This window comes from Stylophora pistillata, chromosome 2, assembly GCF_964205215.1.
Source record: "Stylophora pistillata chromosome 2, jaStyPist1.2, whole genome shotgun sequence".
NCBI lineage: Eukaryota > Metazoa > Cnidaria > Anthozoa > Scleractinia > Pocilloporidae > Stylophora > Stylophora pistillata.
The window spans coordinates 13,328,721-13,341,485 of record NC_142520.1 but is presented as its reverse complement, the minus strand read 5'-3'; the positions used below and the strand labels follow the sequence as shown (position 1 = coordinate 13,341,485).

At 39.2% G+C, this 12,765-nt stretch overlaps 1 protein-coding gene and 1 long non-coding RNA gene across 3 annotated transcripts; one reads left to right on the top strand and one right to left on the bottom strand.

Annotated features, from left to right (window-relative positions):
• Positions 1-35: 35 nt before the first annotated feature.
• On the bottom strand, positions 36-9,770 carry LOC111344465 (uncharacterized). Of its 2 annotated transcripts, XM_088749022.1 has the most exons (7): positions 9,443-9,770; positions 8,292-8,319; positions 7,034-7,141; positions 5,393-5,501; positions 4,842-4,910; positions 3,197-3,849; positions 36-2,544 (listed from the first exon to the last, which is right to left on the bottom strand). In XM_088749022.1, exons 1-7 carry the CDS (start codon positions 9,665-9,667, stop codon positions 2,483-2,485), a joined length of 1,254 nt encoding a protein of 417 aa, XP_088605148.1. In that variant the 5' UTR covers positions 9,668-9,770; the 3' UTR covers positions 36-2,482. The 2 variants fall into 2 exon arrangements, with proteins under 2 accessions (XP_088605148.1, XP_088605147.1); XM_088749021.1 differs by lacking the exon at positions 36-2,544 and having other exon boundaries at positions 2,590-3,849.
• LOC148737225 (uncharacterized) lies at positions 3,176-4,814 on the top strand. Its single transcript, XR_015996735.1, has 2 exons — positions 3,176-3,313; positions 3,562-4,814. It is a non-coding gene; the product is annotated as an uncharacterized LOC148737225 (long non-coding RNA).
• Positions 9,771-12,765: the final 2,995 nt, after the last annotated feature.

Below are 12,765 nucleotides of genomic sequence, written 5' to 3'. Positions count from 1 at the left end.
AAAAACGATAGATAGAGAAAAATTACTCAGGCCAATAAACGAACTTCTTTAATTTTATTTGGAGTTTTAAATCCTTAAATAAGATTGTGAAATTCACGAACAGACATTTTTCTTTTGAAATATTTTGAAATTCAAGCTCGCGATATTGGGTAACCTGTGCATGGAGTTCCACAGGAAGCTAATAATGATAAACAGGTGGACACTAATATCGCAACGTAGAATTTGCATACATTAGAATTTAGCCTTTCAGATCAAAGGCTTTGTAAACAGTGAAATTTGTGCTTCATAGCACAAATGAATGCTAAAAATGTTAAAAAAAATAGATCACTTTAGTGACTGATCAATATTAAATCATCCAAAACTAATTTACAATTCAATATCTGTAGTCATTCAATGATTTTTTCAAGGCTCACAAAGTTTTATTTGGGCTGCCAAATAATTCCGCAAATTTTAAAAGTCTAGGTACTTTAAAGAAGAAATTTGTGAGGAGCGATGGCAGAATATTCTTATGTTTCCATCAGCCCTATTTCCAAAAGAATTTACGGCTCTCTATCGAGAAAGTGAAAAATTCTGTATATGATACTTTTTGAAATGAGATAGAAATGGGATTAAACTTTCGACAATGAACCGCTCTTAACCTCCGCAATATCAGGCGACATCTGCTAGGGGTAAGACGAAGAAAATAAAGATCTATAGTGTTCTTTTTTTTACTAGAAGTCTCTGTCCATTTCTGTGGCAATAAGTTTTTTGATGTGCCGCAAGAAGGGCGATGCGTCAACTGTCCTTTCTACAAAGTATTCCTCTGCGTATTCCTTGCGTGTTTTTCCACAGGTTTTTCTCGCAGTAAGGCTCTTAGACCGGCAAGGAACCAGAGCTGCTTTGTATTCTGCCACGTTTGAAAGCGTCCAGGCAAAAGAAACATATAATCTTCCCGAAAGTAGGAGTCGAGCTACTCGAAGAACGCATACCACCAGATAGACACTACAACCGTCTAGTTCCAAAATAACTAAAACATGGTATGGGACAAATGTTACCACTTTGACAACAGCCGATAAATTCGCTAAAGCTGTTCTTGGTAAACCATTTAACGCGAAGGACGCCCACCTACCAGAGGTCATAGAAGTCTTACTAGTCCTGGCCAGCGCGTCTAAGATGTAAACCATATCACAAAGGAATATGACCCAAACACATAACAAACTGGAGTTGTAAGTGTTAATTTTCGACAAAACCCAACCGCTTAGGGCTGCATTCATCACGTAAAGGTCCCACGCTCGACACATAATAATAGACAGCGAAACCATTCCTTCAGAGATCCAATTACTTTGAAATTACGGTGTTCTTGGGAAAATATTCTGAGATGTTGAAGAAGACGAAGAACGTTTGATAGGACTAATCAAGCAAGCTGTGTTTGACTGTTATAATATACATTGTCAGTTCAAAATCGACACGTGAAAACGAGATGATGCACGACCAAAGTCCAGTCGAACCATATCCGCAACGTGAACAGCATGTTCCGCGTTTAAATATAGATCACATTGGTTGATAATCTCGAGGGCGCGCAACGGGGAGAAATGAAATTATTCATCCGCCGAAGAAGACCACTTTTCTTTTTTCCGTTCATGGCATTGAAAAACGCTTTAAAACAACACGTGACATACAAAAGCAGCGCTGCATTACCCCATACCCTTATACAGGTGTTTTGAATATTCATATGTAAATGCAAAGGTTTCAATTGTTTTTATTCCACAAGGAATGGATTACTAGTTTAAAATTACGGAAAAGCCAGCATCAAAACAACACTGATAACAGCTTTTTCATCGCGTTTGTTTACAACTCAAATTATTTTCTCGATTTATTAAACACTTTTTGATAACAAACTTTACAGTATCAGCTGATACTCAAAGTTCAGAATTCAAGTACGTTGGGGGCGTTCCAAGTAATCTCTTGGATTAAACTTTAAGGATAAACTTGAAATAACACCAGATCAATACAACAACGAGTGGATTCAGAAGCGTCGATGAATTTTTTTAAATATATTAAGCAAAAAAAAAAAAAAAAAAAAGAAAGAAAAACCAAACAAATTTTTCGCTTCAGCCGCAAATTTTTGAAGCGCGAACCAGACAGATCTTTAATTAACCGCCATCGTCTTTAAGTTGACTTCCGTCTCCAGTTTATTACGTGTCACGTATTTACGTGCGGTAACACACGCTTTTAGCTTTTTGGAGTGTCACGTCCACAGTATCAGTATCAAAAGAAGGGGTGGAACCCCGGGACCCTCGTCCTGCAACCCACGGGAGGGTTCGAGTAGCATATCCGTCGAAAAATAAATTAATCACTTTTGAAACTGGAACTGTGTCTATCATCTTAACTGAAATATAAACGTGTAAATATTTGTTCCTTTTATTTTTCCACCACGTACAGAGAATCACGTCTCTTTCGCAGCTCAAGCCATCTCACCGATAAGTGGACTTTATGATGACGATTACATGAGGCTTAACATGCCCCTGCCCCTTCCAGTCGAAGGAGTGCCGGCCACCCCAATTCCTTGAAGAGATAACAAAGAATGTTTTGTCAATTTTACTATTTTTCATAATCTTCGACAAAAGCTAGTGAGCAACGCAAAGGAAAGCATCTTGTAGCGTTTCGCGTTTCGCCTCCGACTGTATGTGACTAACAAAGAATGGATGGCACCGGTATTCTCAATTTCTCGGAAAGATAAACCCGCGCGAATTCGTTTAGGCAATTTAAAACATAAAAAACCAAACTTCAATTCAAGCTGTAAGTAAACTGGTACGTATGGGTTAGCCTGAAGTCGATTTGGCGTACTCTGGTGACCTTTCACCCTCGACAGATCTCTATCAGTTTTAAGTGGTATTCCCTAACTAAAGTCATAGCTATCATAATGTCTGCTCGTGCTCGTTAATCCTCCATTTCAAAATTATTAAAAATCAAGCGAAACAAACACAAAAGTGTATAATACAAAAAAACGTCTAGAGCGTCTAAAGAGCGAGAAAACGCAGGCGACCAACTCGTGATTAGTTTACAAGTTTAGCATCTGATTGGTTGAGAGTGGAACCCATGTGATCAGGTCGTGATTGCTTGGTAACATATTTTGGTAACATATTTTCAAGCATAGCAATTGTGACTTCGTGTAAATGCTTTATGTTCAGTGTAAATAGCAACAAAACACCAATACCTGATGTCTTTGAAGGACTGAAAGTGACACCGCCAAAATTTTTCCTTCGAGCTTCCGCATGGAGTCTGGCCCTACCGACTCCAGCCAAATGTGGAGAACTCACGCCTGTGGAGTTGGGTGAGGTCGGCTGTCCACGAATATTATACATTACGGCAACTTCTGGTCTTTCGTTTGAAACGAGCTTAAGTCTAGTTTGCATTTCGTTACCAAGTCCTTTGCTCGCATTTGTAAGCGATGAAGATGAGGTTTTGCTTGTGTCTTGTGAGGAAAACCTTTCATTCACGACGTATGGTCTTGTAATATTCCCATCATCACGAGCTAGCTCTCTTGAATACTGTTCATTTGATTCATTTGATTCATTGCAGAACACTGAATTTTCACGAGGGGATCGAGATTCCGCTTTCATATTATCAAGACAGTGTTGGAATATTGGGTTCTTTGCTGTTGTAACACTGGTTACCAGAGGATCTCTCCGAAGCAAATCCGAATCGTGAAAAACCCGTTGTTGAGAAGAACTAGGAATCACGCTTTGTTCGACACAGCGACGAAAGATGGGACTGTCTGAGGCCGAACTACGCTGTCCACGATATCCTCCTTGCGAGCTAAATCCTTGGGAAGAATTGTACATTGATGATGGCAACTGCACTGTAGAACTATAAAAAAGAAATAAAGAAAAGAATCAATAAATTTCAGTAGGTCTGTCGTAAACGATCTCGCGACCAACAATCACACTGGTTTGATGAACACAATTTTATTTTCCTTTTATGTTCATTTTACACACTCATTCCCACCCTTGCATACGCTTTGTTCCTTTTTCACCCACTGATCACGAGTTTGCTCATCAGTGGAGTGGGAACCCATTTTCATGGAATCCCATACATCAACACCAAGGGAAGCCACAAAGGTTGCTAGTGAAACTACTGGTTAATATATTTAATACGATACAAACGACCAACAATCACACTGGTTTGATGTACACAATTTTATTTTCCTTCTTATCATTAGAACCTCCGATCTCACAATCAATGAACCCAAATCACCTAACATCACCTATCATAATTCTGTATTTCCGTCACGAACCTATCAACAAATTCGATGTAACGCTTCGGTCACGCAAGGTCTATACGGTCCCACGCACCTGAGCGTGAGCAGGGTAATTTCGGTGCCACACCCAGTGGGTTCTAGCTAGTGCCAAACCCAGTGGGTTCTAGCTAGTGCACCACCCAGTGGCTTCTTGGTGAAAATCATAGCTGCCACCTTTGATTTTTACAGAGGCGGAAGGCTGGGGAGAGAGAGAAATTTGTACCAAGGGGGAAGGGGGATGGGAGGGCAAACATCGAAAGAAAGGAGAGGAGAGGGTGTGGGCCTTGCACCTTTGATTATGTCAGAATAAAATTTACCTTATCCCTCTCTTAGGCTCCGTTTTATTCTTATGACTTCCCCTCCCCTCCCCACATTGGTAATCAATTTTTTCTAGTCCTCCCTTCGTACTATCTAGAGTAACTCGCATTTCGCGTTCGCCTTATGGTTGCCTCTGTTCTACTGAAAATGCCTAAAAATGACATCTGTTCCGCAGGCTTCCTCATCTTTTCGAAAAAAAAAAAAAAAAAAAAAAGAACAGGCATAGTGTTTTTCGGAGTGTTACCTTGCACTTCTCAATAACGCTTCTCTTCTCATTCGTTGCTTGAATTTCTCTCGTTCCTCTGGACTTAACCTAAAATAAACAGAAATGACTTTATCCAGCTTATAAGAATAAAAAAGAAGGAACAAAATCATACACAGAGGAGACAGCGGTTTTTAACTTTCATCACAGGGTTTCTCAGTTTATTCCACACTATTTCTCTCGCTTTTGAAAAGTGTTCGCTGCGTTCAGCTCAATATTTACCATTCTTCTCAGAGTGTATCTCACACAGGACGCTGTCAACATCGCTGGAAAACTGTCGGAGCACAAAGAACGCTTGTCACTTAACCCTTTAAATCCCTGACGTGATTAAAACGAAACTTCTCCCTATATTATCCATATATTACCCAGCAAAAAGGTAACGAGAATACTCAAATTTATCGGGTAAAGTTGTTATCTTGATCTAACACCACATTCTTGCTACTAATTTACTGGGAAATATGTAGTAGATAGATGCGAGAATTAACAATCAGATCTTGGGAGCTAGATGGTTTACAACCTACAAAGGTACAAACCTTTGAATATCAGTGACTGCTGTCGAATCAGACGATTGAAACGATTCCTGCCCGGGAAGGATACTATCGCCTCCGTGAAACTGTTGAAAATTATCTTCTTCTAGAAATTCTAAAGAAACAAGTCATAATAAACTGTTGTTTATCAACTCTTAATTCTCATAGGTGATTCACAAAGTAACATTTACCTTCTCCCTACAGAGGTCTACAGAGTCAACACATTATTTAGTCCGCAGATGATGAGCAGAGACGAAGTCATCAGCTGTACACATGGACTTGCACTTTGATAATTTGACATACTTTCAAAACACTGAACCTATTCACTAGTGTTGCCCCCAGGAAGGGGGGGGGGGGAAGCCTAAGAGGAGGGAAGAGGGGTGTTTAAATGTTTACCAGTAGCAACTGCATAAGTGCATCAAGAAATAATCAGCAAAATCATATTGAAGATTCATTATTAAGCACATTAAGGTAAAAAGGTTAAGAAATGATGATGATGATGATGATGATGATGATGATGAAACTTTATTTATGTGTCTGTTAGGGATCTAGCTCCTGACTAGCGAGGTGCTAATTGGTGACACAGTATAGTTATACAATAAACATTAGCTTAAAATGTACTTATTAATACACTAATTATACAGTAAGTTACTGTAATAAAACATTATACAATAAAAATTATCTTAAAATGTACTTATTAATACACTAATTATACAGTAACATATTCGAGAGAGCAGCAATTAGGGAAATTGCATAAAAGAAGCCTGAAAAAGATTCAGGTTTTGACAAGATTCAAACTTGTGCTGCCTTGGTACTAATTGGGTACTACTGACAACTGTGCTGCAAAGCCATAATGTTGGGAGCAAGCCTTCTTCAAAATAATTGCTTGGTATTTTTTGATGATGCTCTCTCTTTATGCAACAATGACCATTGGTGGGTAGTGTTCCAGTTCTCATCTCATCTCATTTCATACGGTTTATTTAAAATCCCTATTCACCCTCAGAGGTTTATATATATTTCGATTCTTTGCATTATTAGGATTAATTTAAAAAAGAAATTTTTGCGATTGCTTAAATATTTCCCGAGATATGCCGCCTCAAAGTTACTCTTTTGGCCACGCCCTATTGACTTGGCTGGGAGAGAATTACTGGGCCGAGTGATGTCACAGCAAGAACAAATGTTAACTTCTTGTATAAGAACATGTGTCTATTGCTGTAAAATGATGTGAAAATGCCGACTCGTTGGGTGGTCGCTGGTTGCTCAAATACACCAGATTCATCTAAAGGCATATTCAAGTGAATGTAGGCACATTGATCGAAAGATGTTCTTGCTGTGACATTGCTAGGGACTTTTCGTTACCAGTATTAACTTAGCCTGGCCAAATCAAAAGGGCGTGGCCAAAGGACGAACTTTGAGGCGGCATATCTCGGGAAATATTTAATCAATCCAAAAAAATTTTTTTGAGATTAATCCTGATAATGCAAAGAATCGAAATATATAATTATAAACCTCTGAGGGTGAATAGGGACTTTAAACATGATAGGGTTGACTAATGAGACTAAACTGTAATTGTGTAGTTAAATCTCCATGAATTCGGTGCACTTCAGAGAATTCACTAATTATAAGATTGACAGATGTAGTAATTACCCTGATTATCCCAGCTTTCAGATGGTAACTGTAAGTCTTCTGTCTTGTGGTAACTTGGAACTGAAGTGTTTCCTTTGAAGTAGAAACCCTCTTTGTCCTTTTCACTTCCTACAAGTTACAGACAAATCAGCATAATGATATATATTTGCAACTCTTTTACTTTTCCAACACTCTGTTCATAAAAAGAAACATAGCTTAGATCTGTAAGGTAGAGTCTGTACTCAGCCTGGTAGCCTAGTCTGTGTAGCCTGCTTCCAGGCAGTAGATTGTGTTTTTGAGTGCCAGATTCAGTGCAACAAATATTTGGTCGCCATATTGGATGGGTGGGAAATTTGTCACCAGTGACACAATTTAGCCAGGGGGAGGAGGAAAGGAGAGCATAACCCAAAAACCCTTCTTCTCCCATTCTCCCTCTTCCTTGCTCTGTCACTCGTCCCAAATTTTTCACTCATCCAAAATGGCAACCACATGATCGCTGTGCTGAATCTGGCACTGACGTGAATACACACACTAATGCCTGCAGGCAGGCTAATTCAGCTGCTGCTTATTCCAGTTTCTGAAGCAATAAACAGCAGCAAGTGTTACTACTTCCCCAGAATGGGAGGCCAGTCTATTGCTGTTTACCCTGTATGCATAATTTGTCAAATTTCCATGAGAACAATACCCATTTAAGAATAGGAAAATAGGAAATTTAGCAGTGGAAATTCCACTCGGTGGCTCTTCTTGTCCACTGTTTCCAGATCATCAAATTGGAATTTGGGATGTTGGTTTTTGGGGAGGGAGGAAAACCAGAGGACCCAGAAAAAAACCCTCAAAGTAAGGACGAGAACCAACAACAAATTAAACCCACATGTGACACAAGGTTCGGGAATCGAGCCCAGAACACACGTGTGTGAGGAGAGCACTTTCACCCCTGTGCCATCCCTTCCCCCCCCCCCTTCTATTCTCCTGGATGAAGAGCCACTGTAAAAGTAGCATGTCTTCGATGCCCAAGAACAAAACTTAGTGACCTGGCCAAGTCTGGTAGCCAGACCTCTTCACCCAGAGTACAGACTGAACAGACTGATAACAAATCCTGTCTTTCTGGAACAAAGCTAAGAATTGGGAGCTATTTTAAAGGCTTTGCAAGGTACAACACTACAGGCATTGAAAGAAAATAATGTTCTGGCCCACATCAAATGCTGAAAGAATTTTAAGAATTGAATAGAGAGCATTTCCTATGAAAATGAAAATAGTTAAAACAAAATTCATCCCTTACCTTTATAATTATATTGCTCAATGGCAGACTAAAAGTTGAAAAAAATAATATTAGGTTGTTTGACACATCTATTTGGCAATTTATAAGGGAGGGGGGGTTCTTTGGGTGGTGTTTGGGAGTTGAGTTTTGGTGCTGCTTGTATATCTTTATTTACATCATGTTTTAGAAGTATTGCAAATTCAAAATGATAGTTAACTGGTTCATAGAGATGAAAACTTTCATTCATGTTACCTTGAAATGAAAGAGTGTCCATACCCTAAAAAAAAAGTTTTGGTTTTTATTTCTCTCAAATGAAAAAGGATGAATGCTTTATCCAATCAAAAGATTGGCATTTTGACCCCAAAATATAATCACCTAAAAAGCTGTTAAATAGTGTTGTAAAAACCATGATAAGGATTTCTTCATTCTTTCCTGGAAGGCTACAATTCCTTCCCTTCCAATTTTTGTGCTTTTACTGTTCACAAGCTTTGCTTCCCTTTACCACTTATACAGCACAAGCTGATTAGAGATATTAAGACCCACTGTTTTGATGCCTTTCAGCAGTTTCCTAGATTCCAATCTTGTGGTATTAATGCAGTATTATCATATTAAAATAATTACTCATGAGTCAGAATTTTTCTATGAGTGTCTCTACGTCGTTTTGCACAGGTATCGTAACCATCTGGTATGTTCTTACTGTCATTTTGTCATTCAATTTTTATTTTCTTTGTTTTTTATCAATGTCAATTACTGTTATTTAGTTATTTCTTCATGTATTTCAGAAAACAAAGGTTAAGTACTTAAAATTTGAAAATCTATCCGTCAATTTGGTATTATTCATAGTCAAAACTGACTAGGACTACAGTTTGGAACGGCGGCTTGTAATTCTGCATCTTATTTCTCCTTACAAAATTATCACTGTATCAACCATTTGGGTCATGAGAACATAGTAAACGATCATCAATTAAAGAAGCTCAAGATTGATTGTTTAAAAAATTCTCCCGGTCCGTACCTTAAGAAATGTATGAAGAACCGTGTGGAGAATGTGCAAACTGATCATGTTGTTATAGCGTGCAAAGGGTTATTCGTCAGCTGGTTGAGAGCTCAAGCAAAAAAAAAAAAAAAAAAAAAATGTATACAAATCGCAACGTCAATTTGCTAATTCCACTTACTCTGTCGGGACACCGGGTTACATGATGCCTAAGTTCATGCCTCAGCATGACATGTTTTGCGTTGAAAGGACAGTTAACAAAGTCTTTATCGGGATGATTCCGCCTGCACTTCATAAGATGGTGTTGAAACCTCTTCGCTTTTATTCTGTGTACTTCGTCGTAAGGACAAACCATAAGTTTATCTGGATCCCAGCGAGACCAATCCTCTGGAGCAGACCAAGACATCTGTGATTTCGATTTGGTAAAACAACAATAACATTAGGTGTTTGCAACACAGATTCGCAGGACTAACAGATGTGTTTTACGAAGGATGTAGGAAGCAGATACCGCTGGCTAGTGGGTCAGCGGAGCTTTTAAAATACATATCTAAAATTTATTCCGTGTAATCTTCGCAAAAAGTATTATCGTTCCCAGTGTTCCCACTGAGCTCAGTTTCCGCGGTCTTCGGCATATTCGTTGCGTCTCCACGCGGACATAGCCAGGGGATCACAAAGGATAAGAGACGTTCCTCTCCCGTTTGCATACGTTCACATGAAAAATGTCAACTCGAGCCCTGGATTGCTCGCTGCGTCGTGTTCTAAGGCAATAAGCTGTTAATGACTGGCCCCACTGAAACAGTGCAGTGAAGTTTTTTCCCGTGGAGACCCTCAACATTCCCGAAATGTTTCCAAGGGGATCATTAAGGCGATTTCAGGGTCGAGGGAGGCCAGTGAGTATTTTGGTGCAAACCTGTACTTTCCAACTCAAAAGTAGAACAATAACAGCTCTGGAAAAATAAATAGTTTCTTGACGCGGGGTTCTCACAAATTTGCAGCGATTATAAAGTACTCGACCTGCAGTTAAATGCTGGTCGAAATTTTAAGTTGTTGCTTCCCAAGGGATTTTGTGAGTTGAGTTAACTTAGTGAGTTTTGACCTACGGCACGTGCTACGTTCTCCTCAGTTTAATCAGAAAACCATTTGAATGGGGAGGTATAGCAAGAAACTTTCACGGAAACCTTACGAAATACCGGGTGTTAGCTCTGCGATGAACTGACATCCCATTCAGCGGAAGGGGGGGAGGAGGGGGGAGAAGGGAGAGTAATACTCCTGATGAGTTCCGGTAAAGTGAACCTTTTTGGAGATATCCCATCCCCCTCGAATAAATTCTTCCCACGGGTCTCTCCCCTCACCACCCCATGGAACCATGGCTGGCTCATGGATGCCAATAATAAATTGAATTTGTAATTTTTAAATTTTTTTTAATTTTCATCGATTTTTCTGAAATCATAATTTAAAGTAGGTCATTCCTTTGTTTTGAAACTTCTTGGATCATCAAAACGCGTGAAAAACTTCAATAGTTTGGGTTTTGACTTTCAACAGTCATTTGCTCTGACAAAGAACTAACGCTCTCAACGGCTGCTTTAGTGACTCTTTACACCATTAACACTATTATTAGTAAATTAACCCACTATAAACTCAGTTGACAAAACTAAATTATCTTGTAACACACTCCACCGACGCAGCACCACACATCGAAACTCATCACCTTCATTCAATTTTCAACCGGGGTTATTTCCGGACTTTGATTGGTTCTTCCCAATGAAATCCTCATTTGATTAACGGTAACACCCCTTGCTTGCCCTTCAGTTCTGACGGGTATAATCTGTTCCACACTATCAAGGCAAAGCAAACGTTTGTATTCCTGTCTGAAATTTCTGTTCAGGCTCCATAAATAATTGGGTTGATAGAACTTGACATGGTCGCCGTAATTGAATATAACAAGTACACCTGTCTTGGTTGATTAGAGCCATTTCTAACAAAGTCAAGGGTTTCTATAACTATACCAGGCACGAAACAGATGACATTCGCGAGTACCATGACCAGGAGAATTCTGGAAACTTTTATTTCTTCCACATTTGCTCTGGTATGGACTCCGCTAGAGTTTTTATGCGCGCGCACCGTCAGAAATATCCTAAAACTGCAGTAAGATAAAACACTCATAGTGATACCTCCAAAAATCAAAATCAAAGTTATAAAAAATGGTTCTTTGCCGTCTTGGTTACAATATGTTTTTCCAGGATGAAAGCTGTATGTATGCCCGGTAGCAACATAAGGCAACTGAGCCAAGAAGGCAATCATCCACGCGGCTAATAACATTAATGAAGTCCTCCGCGCTGTGAAAAGTCGTCGGTAATCGTTCGGTTTCACGATATGGTAAAATCTGTCGAGTGACACCAGCGCTAGGGTTTCAGATGAGGCGAAGGCAACGGCATTACCAAGATATCCTTTGAATTGACACATTGCATGATCGAAAGACCATTCACTTCTTATCAAAACTGATGTATTCAAAGGGATTGCCGGCATAACCATTAACATATCTGATAGTGCCAGTGATACGATGAATTTGTTCGGAATTGTTCGTAGCCTGGGCGATCGTAGAGCCACCACTAACGTCAGCAAGTTACCGAGAAAAGCCACCGTTGTGACCAAAAACATTACGAGGGTTTCTATCACTACAAGATATGTCTCCCTTGATTTTAGATCGCGGTCAAGTCTTTTCAAGTCATCCATTTTTTGGGTATTCGTATATGAGATCCAACCCCCCTTTTTTGCACCTGGACTGAGTATTCATTTCCTTATATTACCTAATGTCAAAGAAACATGACCATCATGAAAAATAAAGAAGAGGCTATAGGCGAAGGAACAATGAGATAAATAAATCTCATCGAGTAATACTTAGTAATTTCAAAGGGATCTTAAGGTTGTCTAGTGTCTTATTGTATGTCCAAACAAGGAAAAAGATAGCCTACTTTAATTAAGTAGACAGACTTGACGGTGCCAAAAGGATTCTGGTTGATTATGCAGTAAGATGAACAGCCACTTTATTTTTTTTGAAACGCAGGCCAAGCTACGAATTAGCAACCTCTTTTAATGTATTTACACACATCGGCATAATTGATACTGAGAGTAAATACTGGTGATAAGTGCATAACCTTGCCCACCAGCGAATTGTGCGATATATAATCCACTTGACAGGGCATCGGGCGGAAAATCCGCTTATATGTCTGATACAACCCTTCTGTGGGACTAAGGTTTTCTTTTTTTATCTGCATTCTCCCCGATATAATCAAAAACAACACTGACAACTGATCTCACAAAAGGGAAGTGCATCTTTCGCATTCATTATTTTTTTCTATTCAGAAGTAGATCATTGCGTGATCTGAGGCATATGGTTCAATTGTATTTTACTAATTGGAAAAAGGACAGAAAAAGGGGAATTTGAGGACCAGTATCTTTCTTAAAGTCAAATAAAGAGGAGATTGATAACAAGTAAAAAATTAG

What these genes read in the sequence shown, in the direction of transcription:
- LOC111344465 (XM_088749021.1), bottom strand. Translation starts at nt 9,667, where the DNA reads ATGTCTTGGTCTGCTCCAGAGGATTGGTCTCGCTGGGATCCAGATAAA. An exon ending in TGAGCAATATAATTATAAAG is followed by an intron (nt 7,142 to 8,291) that starts GTAAGGGATGAA and finishes TGTAACTTGTAG; the next exon opens with GAAGTGAAAAGGACAAAGAG. An exon ending in TGAAAGCTGGGATAATCAGG is followed by an intron (nt 5,502 to 7,033) that starts GTAATTACTACA and finishes TTGTTTCTTTAG; the next exon opens with AATTTCTAGAAGAAGATAAT.